Genomic DNA, 23,385 nt, shown 5'->3' on the forward strand with positions numbered 1-23,385 from the left:
ATTGCAACAAACAAATTTATTTCACTTTGTTTTCAAATCTACAATGTGGCCATGCAGTAACGACTGCATTAATAAGCAAAAAAGAAAACTGCAGATTCAGTGTACGTGTTGGAATCTATGCGAAGAGAAGTTTTTGTCAAGTGGTCAATTAAATGCTGTTGAAGTAACTGCGATATATACAATTTGTCTTATTTTCAACAATCCAACTTGTCATCTTTTGCAAGGTTTGCTTATGCACCGCATAGGTCACAACCTTAATGCATGTCATGTAATCTTTATGCATTACACTGTTCACAAACCATACCGAAACGCAAACGGCAGTTAATGTAGATGCACGCTGCGAGACATCAACACAGTGACGTTTGTTGAGCAAGGAATGGTGCGAGGTGTATGCAGATGAATGAATGACGTGCTTATGTACTTATTTATTTATATACCTCGCAGGCTGCAAGGTTGGAGTATTATGCAAGGGGGAATAAAAAAGTTGTTACAAAAGGAAGAAGGGCACAACATTAAGAAAAAGAACCAGCAAAAAAAGCAGTACCACTACATTGCACCAACTAGCCCAACGTGTTTTACTGGCACAACATTATACAATACTTAACAAACAATAACAGAAAAAGTTACTGCCCATGCACCCTGTACAGACGGTAAACCAGCGAAGCTGAAATGTGCAGTCCCGGTTTTTATCACTGGGTTAATTCCAATTTCTTGTTCAAGTCTTTCTATATTATTGGTTATGTCTGTGTTTCTTAATGAGGTTATGCACATGTTTGGCTTGGGTTTATCACATTGTTTATTTGGAATGCCGCACATTGCACTTTGCAAGATCACCATCTTCGAAAGTGCAATGAGCAGCGGTTCATTGTGTTAATCCAGGTGGTCCGTCGAAGTCTTTCTGAATTATGTTACGCATTTGTGTTTTGTAATGCGTTAATCATAATGTTTATGACTCGGTTATGCACTGTAGTTACCAAGTGACACACCGGGGCTGCACATTTCATTTAATTAAATACAGGGACACATTTTTGAACCTATAGGGAAGTCAGAGAGAGGCTTCTGCACGCGCACTCTGCTGCTAGAGAGAAATGACGTCACTATCGGTGTAGCCAATGGCCCGCCACACCTTTGCTGCAAGATAATTATGACATCATGATCTTGTCTTAACCCCGTCCCACTCTGTGTCCCTTCCTTGGAATAATGCGTAGATAAATGTTTATTTGTTAAATGCATAAGCATTTCTATGTCTACCCAACAAGAAATGTCTCCGTCCCTCATGTAAGACAAACAATGGCTCATACCCCTACGCTAGGGTTCTTGTGATCGGACCATGAGTGTTTCGCCTAGGCATATACAGCTTCACTCTAAAAAGAGTGAACACCTTTCTGCTAGATACCAAGATAATCTCATGAGGTGTACTAACAAATGAAAGTTTATTGACCATGCCGAGTAAATGCTGGTCGACAAGCAATAAATCGAATTCACACAAAAAGCAGAAGCAAGATCCGATGCGTGTCCATACAGATCCCAACAGGAAACGCATCCATCTCTGAAAGTGTAACAGCGGCCATGCTGACACAAGATTCTCCCAGTGTATTTGCATCTACAGCATCCATAATTTCTCTAGGCAGCCGATCTCCACAGAATGCTAGCTTCTTCCTCTACAATGCACTCTCCACATCTGAGCGTGCATTGTAGAGGAAGAAGCTAGCATTCTGTGCAGATCGGCTGCCTAGAGAAATTACGGAAGCTGTGGATCTAAAAATGCTGGGTTAATCTTGTCATCACGGCCTCCGTTAGAAATGGATGCATTTCCCGTCAGGAAATGCACATGAATTTTTGCTTCTCCTTTTTTGTGTATGTTCAGTCTATTGCTTGTCAGCGTGCATTTACTCGGTGTGTACATTAAACTTTTGATTGTTAGATCATCACGGTTTTCTTGTTTGTCCTATGTGTTCTTTGGTGCCATTTGCAGGCAGGCTATTCGTTTTTTTTTAGACTGCAGCAAGTCACTTCAATAGCCCTCATGATACCTTATAAAATCTTTTATTTGGCCAATGTAGCAAGAATTTACAGTGTGAAGCAGTAAGAACAGGGTATGCTAACTTCTAATTAAAAGGTTTATTGTGAAAATGCAGTGATCTATAAAGGTTACCACAAAGTAGTACAGCAATAAAACCTGATAAAGACTAGTGCTTGATGAAACCAAACATAAAAGCAGGAAAGGCGGAAAATACATATAGATATACAAGTCCAGGGAAAAAAAACAATGATCACCAAGTGTGCAAGTGGCTACCTTCCAGGAAACTCATTTTTTCCCCAATGGCATGGAACTGGAAGAATGTGCTTGCATTGCATAAGCAAACTGTCAGTCTGTCTATTGGAATAACAACAGTGTTTCTTGAAAGGTGCTGGCATGCAGGATTGGCAATTGTAATTATTTTTTCCTGCACTTGGAATTTTTCTCTATTTTCTTTCTGTAGCATATTTATTTATGTTTGGCTGCATCAAGCACCAATTTTTATCTATCCTTCAAGGATGTCTTTCTTTTTCTGGGGAAAACTCGGAGAAGGCTGGAGATGGAAATTCAAGACGATGAGCAACATGCTAACAAGGTGAAAGTAGGAGCCAACGTTTCCACACGTGGACTTTGAAGAAGACAAGTCTACTTGTCGAAACGTTGGCTCCTGCTTTCACCTTGTTCTCGTTTTGCTCATCGCCCTTTTACAACTCGCCACATTTTTACAAATGAACCTCAGTTGAAAGTTAGTCCTCATCCATATCTAGTGTCATCCTGTTGATACTGCTTCATGCTATGCACTCTTGCAACATTTGTGTGTGTATGTGTGCACACGTGTGGATTTGGGTGCGAGATCGGGCCCTTGGGCAGAGGTATCACTCTTCTCCTGTGCAGCCTTATGAATTCATTAACTATACTGCAACAGAAATGCGATGGACAGGAACAAAGTGAACACACAGAGCGCTTCGTTCTTGTGTGTTGTCTATCTGTTGCACCTTAGTTAATAATGAATACACACAAACTCATCTAGTTTTCAGTTATTATGTCAGGCTTATAAGCCCGCTTGTGTCCTGGAATAACTGCATGGCTATGTATCCTGTAATTTAATTTCTGGCCATGTGCTGACAAGTCGCGTGTTAATCTCCTGATTTTCCTGACAATCTTGTGTGATGTGCAGGCCCAGACAGTTTCTGGTGAATCCATGCAGGGTGTTGTGCAGGGTGTAATCTGCATTACAAGTGCTGCTTTGATTGTTCAGCTTTTCTAGGTGTAGGATGACCTAAAATGGTACTCACTTATATGGGGTTTAGCTTTATGTAGTGTCATACTACTGTTACACTGCTATTGCCAGATCAGTGTACTATATGTGCCTTATGTTTGCTTGTATCTTCATGACTAGCAACCTCTTCTGTGTGTTTGGCAGTTGCATATAGTCTCCTGGCCTAATTGTTTGCCCCCATATTCCATGGTATGGGCCTGTTGTGTTTCAAGTTCAGGTACTCCCGAGGTTGTGTTTCTGAAGGGAGGGGTAGTCGTCTTTGCATCTCATATGCTAGCTGGCATAGTATCTTGCGATGAGGTTCTGAGCTCTTGAGACAAAGAATTTGTGCTGCAGGCTGCAACTCTACTCTGTCTAGGTGCTTGTTCGTTAGCTCTTTCTCATAGAGGTCTTCAAGCATGGTACAGTTGGAAAGACCTGTTATTACTACCCGATGCCTGTATTCGATGAGTTGTCTTTTTTGTGTGCTGTTGGTAATTCATACCGTACCATACCTTGGACACAAGCACAGCATCTGCGATTTTCTATAGTATCCGCTCGCCCACCCCCGTTATTTCGAGATTATTCTTTTCACCAGGTGTGGAAGTTGCGTCCAGGCATTGCATAATTGTTTCACCCACATGCTGGCTCTGCCGTCATGGGCTTACACTAGCTCAGGATTTGTGGATGTTGACTTGCAGGCATATTTGTCCAGCTATGTGGATCACAATGTGCAATCTGGGGTAGTTCTTGATTCTAGTCTTTCTTTTTTTCTGACATCGATATGAGCTGACTTATCAGAAAGCGAGAGGCCAGACTAGCCAAGGAAGTCTGCAGTGTTGTCGAGGGCTTGTTGCATCATTTTTGATTTCTGTATAAGATAGCTTTCCCACAGACTGTAATACACCATAGGCTGTAGTGTTTCTTGTAGTATGCCCGTGTTGTTGGTGTGTGTGGGCTAAACGTACCTCCAACTCTCACCTGGAATTTTCTGTCTTTCAGAAAGTTAGTTTAAGTGTTCTACCAGAAATGTTTTTGCACATCGTTCCTCTTATTAGAGCAGCATGAGGTACTGCTGTTAACCCTTTAATGACGAGACATATAAATACCGAGAAAACATGCTTATTGTTCTATCTAAATATGCAAAACACGTCAAGAGAAAACATAATCAACAAAAAGAAAAAATATTTTGCAGAAATTTTTCAGCAATAGAGGGAAAACCCCAGGCAGGAAACTGGAAGTGGGCTTCACCCCATTGAAGCCACCTAGCTTTATTTTCAATTTGTATAGACAGCTCTTATCATATGTGAACCAGAGGTGCCCATTTCATTTGCTTTACATCAGATGTGCGACACCAATGCAGCTGCATACGTTGCATTGGCCTGTCTCCTCTGAACTTGCTTGCACAAGACAGTGAGTCGCGTGCCAAACTTCTTCTTCCTCGTCCAGTGTTCCTGCTCTAAACCAACAAATGACGCTTGCTGCTTGTCATTCAGTGTTGGTCGAAGACATTTAGCTAGAAACTTCGTACTCTATACTTAAACTCGACAAGAAAAAAATTCTTTTTTGGTGTGTTGCCTGTAGGCAACACTCATCAATAAAGGGTTAAAAGCCTCTTCACTCTGTTCATTTTTTCATAAGCGGTATTACACAATGTCCTGCAATAAAGTTTCTGCTGCTTATGGCCCACTCATATCTGCCAGAAGGGACAACTCTTAAAAATGGTTTTCTTTGTGCTATGTGTGCGACGTAGTATGAGCATTCATGCCTTGACATTTATACATCTGTAGAACCAGCTTCTTGACAGAGTACTTGCTATACCTGATCATGCTTACTTGTGCAGTGCTGTTGAACAATACATATTGATGCAATGAATATTTACACACTTGAATTATCACGAAAGATGGTTGTTTTACAATTCTGCGCTTTGCTTTCTATTGGTGTTAGATTTTTCATAAGAATGCCCCCCGTGCAATAGCATTTTGAAGTGTAAGGGTTCAATAAAAGGTGATGAACTAAATCTAAGTGCAAGAGCTTTTTTTCGCACCTATGACTCCCATCGAAATGCGACTTCCATGGCTGGCAAATCAATCCCTCGCCTTGTGTTAGCAGCAGAATGCTATAGCCACAGTGGCAGGTGAACAAATTGAACAATATTTCTGTCTATAATTTTTTTTCTTGCCTGTATGTAAGTAAAGTTTGGAATAAGTTTTTCATTGCAAAAAAGCCCAGTTTGTGTTCTTTTATTGAATAAACCACATATTGTGTATAGTTGAAATGCAGAAATTTGTTCTAAAATCCTCAGGTGATATATGTTCTTGCAAGTAGCATGGTATTTCATTACTTATAAAGATAGTAATCGCAGCGGATATCGTTATATGGGTTTACACACATATATATGTGATCACAAACTTATTAGAAACTTACTAGAAACATGTAAGGCATGAATGTTTCTGCACACTTGATCAGCTGTGAACGTGCAAGAACTGCTTGTACTGGCTGACTTCACTGCACAGTTTGGATTTACTTTTCTTCAGCGTGTCGTTTTATACTGTTTTATCCACACAAGAACAGGGTTCTACACGAGTTCTACATAATTGTGCAGGAGGGTACGTTGTCACTGTATTTACTTAATCTACTAGCTATGCAGTTAGTTACCTTGCAGAGCAAGTGTTCATACAGATGCAGTAAGGATACAAAGTCCGCAACATAGTCAATGTTCATTGGTTTCTGTGCAAGAAAAAAAAAATTCTCCAGAGAAGAGGTGCAACTAAACGTGCATGTAATATTTTATTGAAGCCACGGATTTAATGCTATCGTAGCAAATTCATTACGATAGCCTACACTTTTGCTCTGTCAGATTTAATAAGAGGCAAGATAAGCTTTCAAGATGCATCGGGAAATTCGTGCTTGAAAACCGACAAGAAAATGCAACTGCACGGTACAGCGTTCAGCGCAACGTTGAAACTTCGGGTACTTTGCTGTCTGCTGTCTTGTACTTTGCCCTTGCCGAAGTTGAAATAATTCAAGCTGCTCCGTAAGCGCGATTTTTGCATGCTACTCAAAACATTGTAGCGACCTCGTCGTCTGCTGGGGATCGAACACCTCCTAGCACTGACAACTCGCAAAGGCGTACGAAGCAAACGTGAAAATGCACTTCATTTGCTGTGCAGAGTGTCAACAAACGCATAGAAATCGGATAATGCAATCTGCGGTACAATTTTTTTATTCTCCCTTCGCGTACGTACCGAATTCGACGATCCACGTCTCCGCGTATTGCACTTGTCGATCGAGACGCCATTTTCCAAAACAAACCAGCGAAATAGCTCCTTTGGCAGCTCTCCGCGCAATTTCGACGGAAAATCGCAGCGATCGGTGCGACGGTGCGACTGTGCGACCAACCGGTTGGTCGCAGCCGAAAATCGGGGGGTCGGCACTGCGACTGCGATTTTCATCACAAACGACGGAAATCGCACTTCCGGTGCGACGAAAATCGCATCATGTGAAACAGGCTTATCACATAGGCAAGAAAGGCAGCTTGTGCGTTAGCGATACTTCGATATCATTATATAAGGCCGAGATTAGGTTTCTTGAGCGTGGTGCGTCATGAATGTTTGATTAGATGCGTGAATGAATTTTCGCTCTGTGCGCGTGTGTTGACTGACGGTATATATGTGCCTGCGTGCTGTAAATAAAACACTTGCGAGTGGCACCCTGTCCCGTTCTATTCTCTTGTGTGCGCCCGTTCAGTTGGTGTCTTCATATTTTGTAATGAACAGCTACCAACTTGCCCAACAAGAAGAGCTTCTAAGTACGCGGGTGTTTTCGTATTTTGCCTCCATCGAAAGGCTTGCGCCGTGGCGGAATTCGATCCCGTGACCTCGTGCTCAGCAGCCCAACACCACAGCCACTGCGCAACCACGGCGGGTGTCAGGAGGTTGGAATAGAGTCAGAATGGAATAACTTTACGTTATAGCACCCCAAATTTTATGCGCTTGTTGCTACATTTTACTGCGCACTCAGGGTACCACCACTAGTGACGGGGGCTGCACACGTTTGGGAAGTGCGGAGTCGCAGTGATCCTCATGAAGTGTCATCGGCTAAATCTTCGTACTCTTAGACGTCCTGTATCAGCTTGCATATTCACACTGCAAATTATTACCTTACTTTTGCAGGCGCAATCTTTTCATACTTTCTTGCGGTGTCCATGGTATGCTTTTATTTTATTCGAGTCCCAACTTCGAGCATGCTAGAATCGGAAAACGTACATGAAATAGCAATCATCAGCCCGTCTTGTCTGAAGCGTTGTGTACCACGAATCCGACAGGTCAGCGTCACTAAGCTCGAGAAGAACTTTAGTATCTGTGGTATGCAAGAACCACGTTGCAAATCATAACGGCGTTAAATAAATAATCAAGTGGGCCTAGGCGTATCTACCAGGGGGGAGGCACTTGCCCCCCACGCTTAGAACTGCGGGGCTCCCCGCTTTTGAAAGCCAGCTATACGGCGCCTGGAGTCCCGGCCAAGATCACTGGAGTCTACAGAAAGCCACTTGAAACCCTCATAATGGGGATCTGGCCTCTCCGACAGCTTCACGCGGACTCCCGTCCACATTGGTTCTTCAGAGCACCCATCACCGGTATGTATATAGCACATAGGGTTTACTCAGTTCCAGCTGGTAAATTTCCCCACCTCTATAAGTCTCCAGTTTCTTTTCAAGACTTGGTCTAGGCTTTCATTCGGGCTACTTGGTCTGCCCTGCTAGGAATCTCAATAGTGCAATTGAGGTTCCCAGTACTTACAAGACTGCTTTAATTTCTTTGACGTGGAAGGTTTTCTCGCGGGTAAACTAAAGGCAGCACGAAGCGTTCGCTTCTCGCTGCCAACGCTCTTCATCACGCCACCGTTGTGACAGCGAGTGCTCGTAGTCACGCGGTGAGATACGTTAATATTTGCCAGTGCCTGCATGACACCACAATTGTCATATGCGAATCTACCGGTGTCTGTGTGTAGGGGTGTGGGACATGCCTCCCCCCGCCTTACGCACACACTTGTGAAAGTGGGCACTGTCGGCTGCACACTGACAAATCCAACGAAATAACAGCTGATGTCAAGTTTTCTGTCCGAATTGCGCCCGCGTAATTACTATTTCTTCATTGCATGTCCCCTGCTTGGGAAGCTTGGGTTGACTTTCAAGCGCCGCCGCCACGTGTTGTCGCAGTTCACGCTCGACCGGCCGCACTAAGCAGTTGATTGCCGCACATTGCCGTACAAGCCTGCAATGCCGAGAAGACTGTCGCTAAGAAGTCCAAAGCAACCTTAATCTACCATCGTTTGCATCATCCCGTGTTTGTTGGAGCCGTCTAACCTGACCATCTTCGAAAACGCAAAATCATATTCGCGTCTTATAATTTACCGCTATTTAATCAATGTTGCCATGTTAGTGTTTTTGTCACCAGGCTTAGTGACTTCTTTCTCTGCTTATTTGTCTTCTTACGGCAATGTTTTGAATTGAGCAATCTGCGACTTTATTTGGTGACTTGAATGAACAATTGGAGATATTTTAACCACTTATAAGTTAGAAAAGTTACTTGAAAATGGCCTTCTATAACGCAGTGCAATATTCAAAAGCTACATGTAAGTGACCAAAACTCGTCGTACGATGCATAGGCTCCGTAATCAAGACTAACCAACAGTTGCCTTCAGCTGGTAGCCTTCACATTGTGATTATGCTTTGCAGCACATTGGTTATCACAGCCTTCACATTATGCTCACATAATTGAAGTTAGTTATTTACAAAACCTATTTGAATGCGTTTAAACAGTGCGGGTTCAGTGGTGTCACTAAATCCATTCGATTGGTAGGCGCCCGCAAGCGTGTAATAGAGCTAATTTACCAAAAGCAAGCGGAAGAAATTTTGTGTTCAGGTATAGAACACAGCAGGTGAATAAAGACATATACTGCATGAAAAAAGGCATAAATATTGAAACGGCCGAGCTCGTTCACGCGCGACTGATCAAATCGCTTCCGTATCTCACGGCTTTAGGACTAGTCGGTGCTTCACGGCATCTTTCAGGTAGACTGAGGGCGAAAATGTATTATTTGACCTGTACAAAGTTCTGGTAATTGTCATAGCCGTGATAACAACACGCCGCCAAGTGCGTTTCATAGAATCTCTTTCTGCTAATACGAACGTGGAGAAGTAGAAAAAATTAGAGATAATATGTACACTAAGTGCATTTTCACGGTAGGAAAAGTGCGTTGCTTCTGTTCTTTCCAATCGTGCTGTATTTATAACCTTCAATTCTGAAGGTAAGCAAAAGTTCAAGCAGCCGTAATCCGTGATGTAAATATTAGATGTATGCGATCTAATAGCTACTTTTTTTCGAATACGAAAAGTACATATGGAATATAGAATAGATAAACGCAGACGCACAAATATACGGAAAGAATATTTATTTAGATATTATTAGTAACCCGCTTTTACTGAATTGGCTGTCGACTATCGAAGACGATTAGGACCATTTTAAGCACAATATCATTAGGACCATCATGAAAAGAACTTCACTAGTAGCAGCTTGGCTCCTTTAAAGCCTGGTGGCAAACAAACTTTCCAAGAATGACAGGCTGCTGTGTGACCAACTTTCTAAAAACAAAAATAAATACCTGCTGAAAAAATATGGGATGTTATGGAAAAATAAATCTACTGAGGTATTTGCGTGCTAGACGCTATAAGTAGCCTGTTACAAGGAAAACATAACTGGTTTTGATGTAAACGATAAACCTTCTACATGGCCAGATTGCAAGAAAGACTACGTAGGAGGACATAACCACAATTTAGCTGATTGTCATGTCTTGGACGAAAAGAAGCAAAAATGAGGGGCCCGGTTTTGTCAGGAAACTATTTTTGTGCGAGCGCTCCCACATATTTCTTAGTGAGAACCATATCAAACGTACAGATAATGAAAAAAGCGTAGGGAAATTATTTGTAGTTTTTACTTGAATTGTAAAAATGAAAAGCTGAAGTGAAATGAAAAAAAAAACAATTTGCTGACGACGAGAGCCGAACCCACACCCTTCGCATTACGCGCGCGTTGCGCTGCCAATCGTGTTACGGCGACGGCAATTCCTACGTCGATGAATTCTTTGGTAGTCATGTGTGTGTACATGATCTAACCTAAGGAGTGTTAACTAGCGCCACACTTCTGCCGCAACATCGAAAACAAAGCTTGCATTACCGACCTTGTTCGTGCATTGCTTCAAAAATATTTCTCGATATTTATGATAATTATACTTTCGAATATTTCGTTGGGTAGCTGGCGAACAGGAACACCATTTTAACTGCCGGGTCTTGCGAAATATTTGGTTCGTTTTGTTATTCGAAAATGCAGAAAAGTTCGTTTTTGATTACGGATGAAATATTACACGGCAACTATTGGTATTCCAAGCTTCGAGTATTCGCCCAGCCTATAGCAAGTACATCAGTGAAACTGAAGCCTTCCTTACCCTGCTGGTAAATTCACTGTTTTCCTTCAGCTGAATGAACATTAGACCAACATGTAATGTCAAGGTAAATTATTTACTTCGCGCTAGCTTATGTGGGAGTGCTTGAAAACACCTACGTTCTTAAAATCCACAATATAAAGCATTTTGGTGACTTTCTGTCTCACTTCAGGGACACGCTTCAGAAAATATTGGCAACAATAGACTGTAATGCTTCATAACATGCGCTTGAAAACCAGATCGGTCGATGACAAAGGTAGCGTTGACTGGCACATTTTTCAGCCCTATTTATTCCAATGACACTCGGGTAATCAGCAAGGGAGGTGATCATTATAGTACGTGCCTCCTGGACCCGCTCTCAGTGTGCTCCGCCTAGTAATGAATATGCACTTCTGCGTAACTTACAATGAATAGTTCGCAATATCTGAACGTGTCATTAACGCATTAAGTAAAAGAACGTGTCATTCTTAAATGGTCTGCGACCGCTAAAAGGGAGTCTACCTAGCAACCCTCCCACTCGCGCTGCGCGCCGGCTCGCTCCGCTCTGTTTGGTAGGAGCCATCAGTCTCAGGATTTGTGGTAAACCGTATGAAAAACGAACATGTACTGCAGAAGTCAAAAGGAAAATTATGCGCAGGCTAACGGATGTGCGGCTTCCGTACTTGCCGTGGCGTCAATTCCAAAATGGTAGCGCCGGTAGAGTGATCCCAGGCGGCACGTACTGCAAGTACATTTCCAATCCGCAAATCTCTCCCTCTCTCTACCTATATATATATATATATATATATATATATATATATATATATATATATATATATATATATATATATATATGAAGACAAAGAAGGAGAGAGATGGCTTGCTCCCCCTCCCACTCCAACAATAGTTGGTACGCCACTGCAAGAGTATTGATTCGGGCATTCAAAGTCTCAGAAGCAGGGCGCTTCTGCACCCGTAAAATACGTGACATACCACGCCGGCAAAATGGCGGGTACCACGCTGTTTGATGCACTATTTTCATCCTCTTTGAAGGAGATAAAACCCATTGCCTCCGTTCCCGATCGTTTCGCTGAGAAGTTCGGTGGACGTGCCCTCGAGTCGCCGAACCAGCCTTCCCATTTTTCACGAAGTATTCGTCACCTAGGCTATAGATGATCGTTGTTGTTTTTGGCAGAATACAGCGGAAAAGAATACATAAACAACAGGGATGGTATTGTTTACACCGCCCGTGTTGTTTATGTGTTCTTTTACGCTGTGCTCACCGACTCGCAAGCAGTGCGTAGTAGAACTTGAGTTTGGCCTAGTTTGTGTTTACTGCATATCATATTGATCGCAAATAAAGACTCCCCACTCCCCACTTAATAAAGACTCCCCAGCTTAGTTCTTTGCCGCTGTCCCCGTCTTTATTTGCGAGTTTGTGCCCATGGCAAACGCGATCGCCGCTTCTTTCGCTTCTGTAGTGTCCATCCACAGCATATCAGTGCTTTGAAACTGCGTGGGTTAACCATTTCATAGGAATCATCTAGATAGTCCACTAGGTGCTTAGGCTTCCCTTGAATTGTCGTTAAGAATTTTACTATTAACATTGATGATTGTGGCGAATATGAAGAAGCAGTGACACTCTCTTGCCGATCCGTGATCTTGCTTTCTGTGGAACGCAATAAATATATAATTTTTTTAAAAAGTCTAACAGATCTATTTGGACTCGAAAGTGTTCACTTAAAAGCAAAAAAAAAAGAAAACCCATGCACCTTCAGCATTAAAGGTATGTGCAGATAGAACAGTGGAAAGTATTTTCTGGCTACATTTGGCGGCCATAAATTTATGACGCCAGCGTTGGTCATTGTTATAGCAGCTTCCTGAAAGCGGGTATTGGGACTGTTGTGTACTTCAATTCAAACACCTTAACAAAATATTTATGAAAGGAAAACGGGTGCATGAGGTGGTGACATTTTGGCGACTCTTTGTGATGCCCTAACGTTCATTGGCGTGATAAACTTCCGCTTAACATGACCTAAATAATGCTAGAAGTAACACGCCGGAAGCGCCTTCTTTAATGTGCGCGTGTGCCAAGGTTACGTTAATCTCTTTCACGTTGATTAATTTCTTGCCAATGCACGTTGCGCATGCGCTTTATTTTCTGCGCCTTTTTGTTAACCACGTGTGCATTTCCAGCTTTTCGGGGGTAAACAAAACGCTGTTACTCCTTTGTATTCGTTGAACAGGAAAGTGATCGAAATGATGTGACATAACAGTCCTAGAGGGTAACCGTTTACGTACCAGAACAAAGGGAAGTAAAGTGATTCCCCGCACTTCTCCTTACAGATCTTCGAAGAACGTGCTGCGAGTTGAGCGCCTCCACTTAGTTTGGGTCAGCAGAAGCATCAGCATGTTCACCACCTTTGCGGATCACCTGACCAACCTTCATTACGAGGTACATTAAGACATAGCGACTCATCTGAAGCCTTCACGTGCCGGATTGAGCAGTGATATAAGCGTGGTTGCTATGTAGTGATGTAGAAGCCAAACAATTATTTGTAACCTGAAGGTGGTCCTTCCAAATGAGAACAAAGAAAAGACAAACAAACATAGCCGACGGTGTATTGTTCACTCGATCTTCCACTGATGCGTCATCTTCCGCAAATGTTTCTGTAAACTGAAATTTGTATAAATGTTGGTGAAGCGAGCCGACAAGCTTTTCCCGTGACTTCACTCATCTAAACGTTGACAAATGGAAGCATTGCATTAGTTCAAGAGCGCTGTGGTTCTTGCAGTACAGTTGAACGAACGCCCTTGTCGGATGGAAGCGTGAATTGTTGCGCTATACGAGCGTCTTCTTCATAAAGACCGCGTGTGCTCTAAAGTGCCTAGTCATAATACGACACTAGTTTATCAAAACGAGAATATTTAATGAACAACAGGTTTTTATTAGGTCATCAAGTGTGTTGGAGAATAACGCTATTCGAAGTTTGTGGAGGACATTTTCTTTAACAATCTGGTAACAAAGTCGCACACACAAAAGTCGAATGCTGCAGCGCGTGTCACACCAGGGTCGTCTAAGGTCATTAAGGATTTCTAGGTGAAACGTACTTTTGAAAAATAGAGTGTACCAGTGTTTTTATCATCTTCGTTACAAAGCACCGAATTTTATTCACGTGAGTTATTTCATAAACAGACAAATTGGTTGCAAATGTATAAGCTGTCACGATAGATATGTAAAAGAGGAAGGTAGGCATGTCATGCCACCTCAACACTCTCTATACGCGTGTCATTTCCTAATAATGACTAGTTATTAAAGCGTTCACCTACATGGATACCATACGGCATGTAGTGAATCATTAATCGAGAATGTTTACATCGTCAAACGTAGATTTGAAAAAGAAAAACTTGCCCAGGTATTTCGCGCCACAATATAGGCGCATAATATTCAAGCGTCGACAAAAAGCTTTTATTGTAATGAACACAGTGGTGTAATTACGTTGCTGGATAAGTGCATATTTTAATTATTTGGTGGCGAAATGCAGCTGACTTAAGTAAACTAAGGAAGTGTGTCATACTGGTTCCCGAATTCCAAACGAGATGTGTCGTGTTTTGAAATATTCGTATGCTCGTACGCAGCGTTTTTATGATATAGCAATAACAGCAGATATGCACTCCTAGCTGCTATACATAGCGGAAGCAGCTACATTTGAAATGACTGCATGAAAATATGCTGTCAGCTACATGAAAATATGCTGTGTGGTGGAAAACCAATTATGTCTTGATTTCTTAAGGTTCTTGCACAGCCGCCTCACTTATGTTACTTTCAACTTGTTTTATAATATTTCTTGTGCCCTTTGCCATTTAATTCCGTTTACGTCGTCACTTCCAAAATTTTACTACTGGAACAGATTTCTCAGCTGCAGCTATTCACTTGCAATTCTTAAATATCGTAACCGTTGGTACAAAAGCCAAAGAAGTAACGTGAGCGCAAGGTTCAGTGAACGCATGCACTGGTAGAGCTGCAGCGGAAATAGGAAAGCATTACGGCCATCAACTCACTTAGCGCACATCACTGTGTTACAGCTTCTCTTTACAATATGGGCTAACAATGTGCCAACCGTGCCAACCCATTTTTCTCTTGCCTGCAGATGTGGAGGCAAAACTTGCCCGATTTTTTCACCATGCACCTTTACGTGACACAAGGTAACCCACACGGTACTATGTCGGTAAGCACAACGTCTGCACTGAGTGAAAACTTCTCTGTGCCTCCAAAGAGCCTCGCAGTAAGCCGCAAACTCCTGGCCAGAAGCGTAATGTTTCATTGCTTGATATCAAATCACTTCAAATCACCAAAGTCAATCTGCAGTGCACTTACATTAACTGCGATGATACATGCGACTTTTCTGCAACCTTCATGACAGAAAGTCACGATTTCGTGTTGTAATATCAAAAAGCAGTATATGAATAAAATCGGGGGACTTCGTCAAGGAAAAAATATAAAAAGAAATGCTGAACATAATGCAGAGAGACTACTAAAAATTTCCTTTGAAGTGCTACTTCGATGTTTTCGATTATGTGCCTATAGAGAATGTAAACCCCTGAAATCGATGCTTAATGACTGAGTACCCAAGTTAGGAGTAAATGAACATTAAGAACCTCGTCGTGCTCATCCTAATTTGCTGCGAGCCAGTTTTTGAAACAACTCTGAAATTTTATGTTGCTTTGATTTATTCTTCTTTCAAATTGAAGACGAAGTTTTCGAATTAATGACGTGATAACCACGTGAAAACTCAGGTATTCAAAACAACAAAAAAAACAATCCTTTAGCCACACCGGAATAAAAAAAAATATGTGGATATTTAGGGGTGCATGCAGAAAAAAGTGTTAGCATTACGCTGGGCCTCTTTGAGGTTCCGGGTCCATATAGCAGCGTAGCTTTTAGCCTCTAGTTGGTCGGGATTTTTTGTGTCCGTCAGCAGAAAAGAAATGAACCAACACAAAGTGCATATTGCCTTTGGAATCGGGCATACGACGCGCAGCTCAGTATTTATTTCAATAAGGGCAGAGAACAAGCGCCAAAACCGTATGATGGATAAGGCGCCTGTGAACAATGCCAGGCACGTTCCTTCTCCGCGCGTGTGTTTCCCGGTAAAGATTACGCTTGCATTAGCTGCTCCGATGGGAAAGGGTCAACATCAGCATACGATTGAGTGAGTGATCTCACCAAACTTCATATTTAAAAGAGAGACCTGCCTAGCAACTCATTCATTTCATTGCAAGACCGCTATGGTTAGACTGCGGAAAGTTAAGACTACGGAAGAGCAGCGGGAATACGGTGAGCGTCCAAGAGCGCCAAATCGTAATGCTCATTGACGGTGTAATGCACATGCGTACACACACAAGCAGAGAAACACATCCCGTGCATCACTATAAATGACATCATGGGTCAGAAGACTTTCGACGGCAACGAACTAAGCTTGAAGCAATAAAACTTGTACACATTGAAGCTTAGGTCTAACTTTCGATGTATCGTCCAGATTGACATTCTTTTCCAGTACCGTCCTGAAAGTACTGCAGTTTTATGGCGAAGACCCTAAGTGGGGCTGTCATCAAGCGCCAAGAAATTTGCAGCTCTACTTGTCGCCTAACAGTGATTAACCGTTCCACACAAGTTAAAAATTTGCAACTTCACCGTGCATAAGATAGTGACACGCTGACCCGTCTCTGCGCCTTACCTTGTCTTGTGCTCGGTGGCATAACTGTGTGCAGTCGCCGCAAGATATTTACATGTGGGTGTGCTGTAAATGTAAACTACCTTTCTTCCCCTTTTCCGCAGAATGAATTTTGGCAGAAGTACCAATTACTTGCGAACCGGATACGTGTGGGAAGACCAGATTGGTCACGTCTGTTTCGTGAGTGGCAGACGGTATACCAAAGGTGAGACCTTGCAACAGATAGTGTGAAAAGCTTCCGTCATTTTCATGAGGGTTTCCATCGAAGCTACGTTCGGACTTTCGCTCAAAGTGACAGTCTACTAAAGAATGTCAAAGTTGCGGCTGTGCTACTGAACTACCTCAAACAGTTGCTCGCTGCTATCCGGCCACTCGTCAAAGTGGAATGCTTGACAGGCTGTAAAGTGTAGTGAAAAGTGCGGGGAAATTGCAATAAATAATGAACCAAAGAATAATTCGCAAAAATGAAGCAAGAATATGCTGCACTTTTTCACAAAAAAGTCGGCGAATTCAATCATGCCAGCTCATTCTCAGAATTAACGTGAGCATGAGTCTGCGTGTGCCCGAGGGCATCCTGTTGGGTGCCGGTATGAGTCGCATTCAAACAGAGCTTCGGTGTTTTTTGGGTGAGTAAAAGTAAGTCTGACTCATATTATTCCTGAAACTACATACGAGGCTTTGTGCACGTGATCCTGAGTTCATGTCTCCACAACCGCAACCTGTTGGAACCCGTTAGCCCTTGTAAATATGTGAGAATAACGGTCTATAGTAGTGTCTGTGAAATACAAAGGTACTGACGTGAGCTTTCTTATTATTCTGCAAACGCTACGCCGCGTAAGGTGTGCTGACAGCACCAGTGAAGTACTTTAAACCACTTATCTTTTTAAATTTGTCAAACAAATTGAATGAAATTTGTAAAGTTCGTGTATTTTCACCGGCTGATTTCAGAAATGCAACCATTTTCGCCAATGATAAATACTGTTATTGTATCCAAAGTAGGATCTTTTTTATTAAGGGCCTAATTAGCTTATTACCACGAATTAGGCAACATTGCAACGCACGGAATAGATTCTGAATGTTCATAGCATGTCTTAAGCTCGCTGTCTTAGGTCATCTTGAAGCGAAGCTATAGCTTGTCAAACGTAGCCATAAAATGAGCCCACCTTCCCAATAGAAAAATGATAAGTTTGGCCTTTGTTGTGCGTAACATTGGCAACCTGTAAGTTTGCTTCAAGCTAGCCTAGAATAACCACTTATAGCTTACGATAGACTGTGGACATTCAGAATCCATTATGAAATAAGCTTTTAATAATATTTTAATTAATATTTAATAATGAATTATTATATTTAATAATAAATTCGATGGGGGCGAAATACGCCAGTGTACTTAAATTTAGGTGCACATTAAATAACCCCAGGAAACCAAAATTACCGGAGTCCCCCACAACGGCTTGCCTCGTCATCACATCGTGGTTTTGGCACGTAAAGTGCCATAATTTTAATGTTTCATACCTAGGCCCTCGAGCGCCTCGTCGATGCCTAGCCGCTGATGTCACTCACGAGGGAGAATTCTTCCGAATGAGCGCCCTGCTTGTTCTTTCCACATTATGCGAATTGCCATGGCTGACGTAATGCTTACTGCGTTTACTGTATTCAGGCTGGTTAGCATGGGTGATTGATGAATGAATTTGTGCACACTGGTAAACGTTGCTTCAGTTCTATTCTCTTTTTCCATCTTGGTTGCCGTCCCTCCCTCGCTCGCTTCATTCACTATGTAGCAGCGATGACTTTCCGGGCTTCGGCGCAATACTTCAGGTGTCCGCACAATCCTACCTTGCCCAGTGACACGCTGACCTCGGCTATTTAACCTCGGCGTGAGGTTAGATACGCCATTGGACGCAGCGGTGGTAGCAGCAGTCTTGTGCAGGATGAATGCGAAAATTGTGTACTGAGCTCGGGCGCACGGCACTGCAAAGTCCAAGATACTAATCCAGGACCCTATATATTCTACGCGTCTCTCAAAGCCTCTGTGTTGCTTTGGGACGTTAAGGTCCGTCAACCATAAAATAGTGTACCTGTGTTTTCCCAAGCGGAAAACTATTGTAAGCATTTGCGAGAATGTCACTGAAAAACCCCCAGCCAGTGAAACTCTATCAATATGTTACGCTAACCTTATGTTCTGGCGAGTTCGAATTTAGTCTGCTGCGGCTCCATTTCGATGCGACCAGAATGCGAAAACGCGTGTGTATCGCGCGTTGGGTGCACGATGAAGAACTCTGGCTAATCTAAAATTAAATTGTGTGATTTTACGTGTGAAACCCCGGATATGATTGTGAGGCACGACCTGGTGGAAACTCCGGAATAATTCTGACGACATGGGGTTCAATAACGTGCGCCCAATATACCACGGGCGTTTTTGCGTTTCGCCCCCATCAAAACGCAGCCGCCGCGGCCGGCATTCGATGCCGCGCCGTCGGGCTTAGCAGCGCAACGGCAGAGCTACTACGCCACCAGTGGTGGGTGATCTAAAACTAGTCCGCAGTGCCCCCTTCCTGTCCTCTTTTCCAAACTGCAGTGGCTCCTATAACCGGTCTGTCGATTTAGGACTTTCCACCCTATATTTTTAAAGAGAATATCTCTGTTAAGGAGCCGAATGCGTTTTCCGTATTGGGCCAAATGCGTGCGCGCAGCATTCTCGTTTGTGTGAGGGAAGCTGACTTTTCCACACACACACACACACACACACACACACACACACACACACACACACACACACACACACACACACACACACACACACACACACACACACACACACATATATATATATATATATATATATATATATATATATATGCGCGCGCACACGAACAGCCCAGCAGAAGTTTGTGGGCCGAGAAAATGTAGCGCATGGCCAAGAAACAAGTTAATGCAGCTCAAACCGTATTTTATTATGCGAAGCATTCGCGAATATGATTCATAAATTCAGTGCAACTAATTATAGCCATCCTAACGATTACCTATTTGTCAGTAAGACGCGGTGGCCTCCACCACGAGACCCGGGTGATCGTACATAATACTGTCTCCGGGATTCACCCGCTTTGGTGTTGCACTGTAACCAGGGTTGGCACGCGGACTAGAACGGGATGATCCCGCAGATACGCTATTGAAGAAAAAAAAAACATATGTGCCATGACGCCCGCATTCAGTAATGCCATCTGAAACATATAGGATGCTATATAAAGAATCTGTTTTTCCCATATGTTAATAATGTAATTGGATATGGCAGTTATGAGGCATACGGATCTTTGTTCAGTAGTTTAGTGCTAGAGTAAAATACAGTTTAGTGGTCAAAACTCCGACCAAGCAGATGCGCAATACCGAGAACGCTAGGATAGCATGCACGCAAGGCTTGCGTTTATTAATTCAATTTGGCGTTTGACGACGTATATTCGTTGTGATGAGGATATGTAAATATAGTTTGTTTTTTTCAGTGAGTAATTCCGCGAAAACCAAGGCCGGCCAGCAGCCGGTACACTTGTAAGGGTAGTAGAGATCCTGGCGCTGCACTCAGCAGAACCCAGAAAGCCGCACCCATTCATGTACGAATAAATAAAAAAATATCGGGGAGGCTTCGCAAAGAAAAATTTTCCTAAAAATGTGAAATCATTGACCCATTTACATAAATATTTGCCCTTACTCGTCCAAAAACATTTCACACCCCAACATAATGCTTTATCAAATGACCATTAAAGTTTTAAACGCGCCATCATGGTAATCTTGCCGTTGATACCATGCGTTTCGCTGACCCACAGTGTTGGATGGATAATTCTACAGTGCCAGAAAGCTATTATTCGATTACTTACGTAATCAGCTTCGATTGTTTCTGCACATTTTTTGCCTTACATCTACAGGCAAAAGGTCGCCGTATTTTCGTGCGGACCGGCTTCACTCAACAAGGAAATCAAGAAGCACTGTCACATCGCCACCCTGGCGGGGCACAAGTTCGCCTTCTACAAGGAGAGCTTCGCCTGAGACTCTCGTCTCCGCGAGCGGGACAAGCCGAACGAGAACGCCTCACGTGCTGCCGGCTGCACTTCCCAGTCATTGCTTGTGATACTCGCTGTTTGCGCTGTGTTGTCTTTAGAAGTGACCTGAACGTTCGATCACCGGAAACTCAAACCTATTGTGCATCGGACGGTCACGGGAACGACGCTCAGCAAATGCCTCTGAAAGTGAAAGCTTGCATCGGTGATGCAACCGGTCCTTTGTCTCGACGACAGAGGACTTCCGGGTCGTTTGACCTTTCCTGCAGAGACGTTCTGTTATTTGTTGTTGACTGCTGTGTTGTGCCTGATATCAACTGCTCCGTTTATTTATTTGTTAGTTGATGTTATTTACCGGCAACGCCCCCCGCTAATACGCGTTTAAGATTACGTTTACTTTAGCGCGAGAGAGTTCCTTCTGTTGTCTCAGTACCAGAGCCACGTTGTTCTTTTTTTCTGTGACGAATAAACTTAAGTCCTAGACTTGAGACATGTTGTTTGCAGTGAGTGTCTGTGTCATTCTTCTGCAGAGTCGATGGAACGTGTCTTTCGGCAGAGGTAGGTGAGCAGGTCCACATTCGTCTATGCCACGTAGAAAGCAAGCACAAAATCTTCGAGAACGTACTAATTTACATGAGCCTTCATGAGCCATCGAGGCAAATAAACGTATTGAAAGAGAGACTCTACAGATTTCAGTTACAAACGCGTTCCTCAATCACCATCGTGGACCCTGCGTAGAAAGCGGAACGTTTACCCCTGTATTAATACGTGTCCAAACACAGCGCATAACTTGCTTGGCCTTGTATAAACGCGCCTGGGTACGATGCAAGATGCGAAGGGAATTTCGGCGACGAAGGCATCTCGTGACTTGTTTCTTCATCGTAACTTGTTTCTTCGTGTTCGTGTTACCTGTGAGTAGGTCCTTGATGTGCAACTCGCCTAACGCGCCAAGCATACTAAAGCGCCGGTTCGCATGAGGGAAAGTGGTAAAGGCGTTTTATTTCGCCGTTTTAAACAAACGTTCTTGGCGTAACCGTTAGAACACCGGGCGGGCCTGCTGGAAGAAAGCAAGGCCCGCCATATTGTCAAATTCACCACCCTGTCAACTCATTGGTCCACTGGGCAGCTGGGTGCGCCTGTGTTTACGGCTTATGAACTACCAGAGCAAATTAAATATTACTCATACTCAGATGTATTTAGACGTGTATAGGGCTACCATACTACGTTGCAAGATATATTTTAGCGCCGTCGCCGTAGACCATGGCACTAATCAATAAGACCTGTGATCAATGAGACTACTGGGTCTTATTGATCACAATACTGTTAAGTAATGCCCGCAAAAATGTGAATGCGAACGAGCCAGCATTTTAATTAGCTGGAAGAGTTATACCCCTTCTCCCCACTAAGGTTAGCTACAATTTACGCCGAACTCCATGTGTCTGCAGTTTCGGAAGTCGACGCAGTGATTACAAGCTATCGAATTTCTCAGCTGGGACTGAAGTAACATGTCCCGCGAAACAATTACACATGCTTGAATAGTATATGTCAATACGATGGTTTGGGTCGCGGGAATCGCGCCACGCGAGCACGGCTTCTAGAACGGGGTCCATAGGGTCAAAAAAGAAAAAAACTAATGCGAAGAACACGATGGCGCAGCAGACGAATATTTGATTGCCACTAACTCCAGTTCCACGACTCAAAGAGGAAGTTTAACTAGCATTGGCAAAGATCCCAGCACATCATGTAGCCCTGCACGACTTTAATGGTAAAGGGGTGTGGAAAAGAAGGCTTGACGACAGGATAGCAAGGAATCAGTGCGTGTATATATATATATATATATATATATATATATATATATATATATATATATATATATATATATATATTGAAGCGGTATGAGCCTTAGAATAGAAGATGAAGAAGCGCAGGAGTCTGGGTTCAGGAGAAGAGAAGAAGGAAGTGAGAATAAAATGTAGACAAGATGGACGCCAGTTCCACAGCAATGCTTTACGTTTACTGTGTCCTTTAAGTAGGAACGCTACATTATTTTGGCGCAGCCGACAGCGAACTCCAACATGTGGGTGAGATTTTTCCTTGAGGAGACCTCCGCGGACAAGATCATCTTTTCGAGATACCAAGCTGAAGATGAACCAGCGGTGGAACTACCTCGCGAACTCAACTCGGCAGAACTCATGAACCTGGTTTTAGAGAAGGCTTCCATGGACCCTGATGAACTACGTCGGAAGGGTGCTGTGAACGTGAACTTGCCTCTGGTGATCTTCGACGAATTAGTTCTTCAACCGATGCGTCGGAAGGACTCTGGATCACAGTCGTCGACGGAAGAGGTGAGCCTCGTTTTGAAAGCACTTCGGCTACAACAAGAACAGATTTCGCAACAAAACCAACTGGTGACATCGCTTATAAGCTCTTTAAACGCTGAGAAGCCAGTGACTAAATTTGTAGAACCTGATGCATTCGACGGCATGTCATCAAGTCCAGAAGGTTGGCTTGAATTCTATGAATATGCCGCTGGAAAGAACAACTGGCACTCTAATGAGGACAAGATTACTAACATGCGTAGTTACTTAAGCGGTGTTGCACGGAAGTGGTATGATTTGCACATTATTGAAGGGGCTGAGGGGCTGGCAACTCTTGGAATCAGTGGAAAGAAAAATTCTTGACGACATTCCGAAGCAACCCAGTGCAAAGGTGGGACGATGCGCTTAATTTCAAATTCAAGCAAGGCTCCCTCGTAGAGTATTTCTTTGACAAATGCCGCCTTTTAAAGCTGGCCGAGCCTATGCTTCCTCCGTCTGCCGTAGTAGCACTAATAATGCACGGACT

General features: G+C 43.1%; 1 protein-coding gene across 2 annotated transcripts in view; it reads left to right on the forward strand.

Annotated features, from left to right (window-relative positions):
* Nucleotides 1–21,029, forward strand: part of LOC135900504 (NADPH oxidase 4-like) — a 284,789-nt gene extending 263,760 nt beyond the window's left edge. For both annotated transcript variants that reach the window (XM_065429988.2, XM_065429987.2), the window contains exons 15-18: nucleotides 13,107–13,215; nucleotides 14,912–14,989; nucleotides 16,600–16,700; nucleotides 20,410–21,029. In XM_065429988.2, coding sequence (XP_065286060.1) covers nucleotides 13,107–13,215; nucleotides 14,912–14,989; nucleotides 16,600–16,700; nucleotides 20,410–20,530 — 409 coding nt within the window. In that variant the 3' untranslated portion in view covers nucleotides 20,531–21,029. The remainder of the gene's footprint in view (nucleotides 1–13,106; nucleotides 13,216–14,911; nucleotides 14,990–16,599; nucleotides 16,701–20,409) is intronic.
* Nucleotides 21,030–23,385: the final 2,356 nt, after the last annotated feature.

This window comes from Dermacentor albipictus, chromosome 5 (assembly GCF_038994185.2).
Source record: "Dermacentor albipictus isolate Rhodes 1998 colony chromosome 5, USDA_Dalb.pri_finalv2, whole genome shotgun sequence".
NCBI lineage: Eukaryota > Metazoa > Arthropoda > Arachnida > Ixodida > Ixodidae > Dermacentor > Dermacentor albipictus.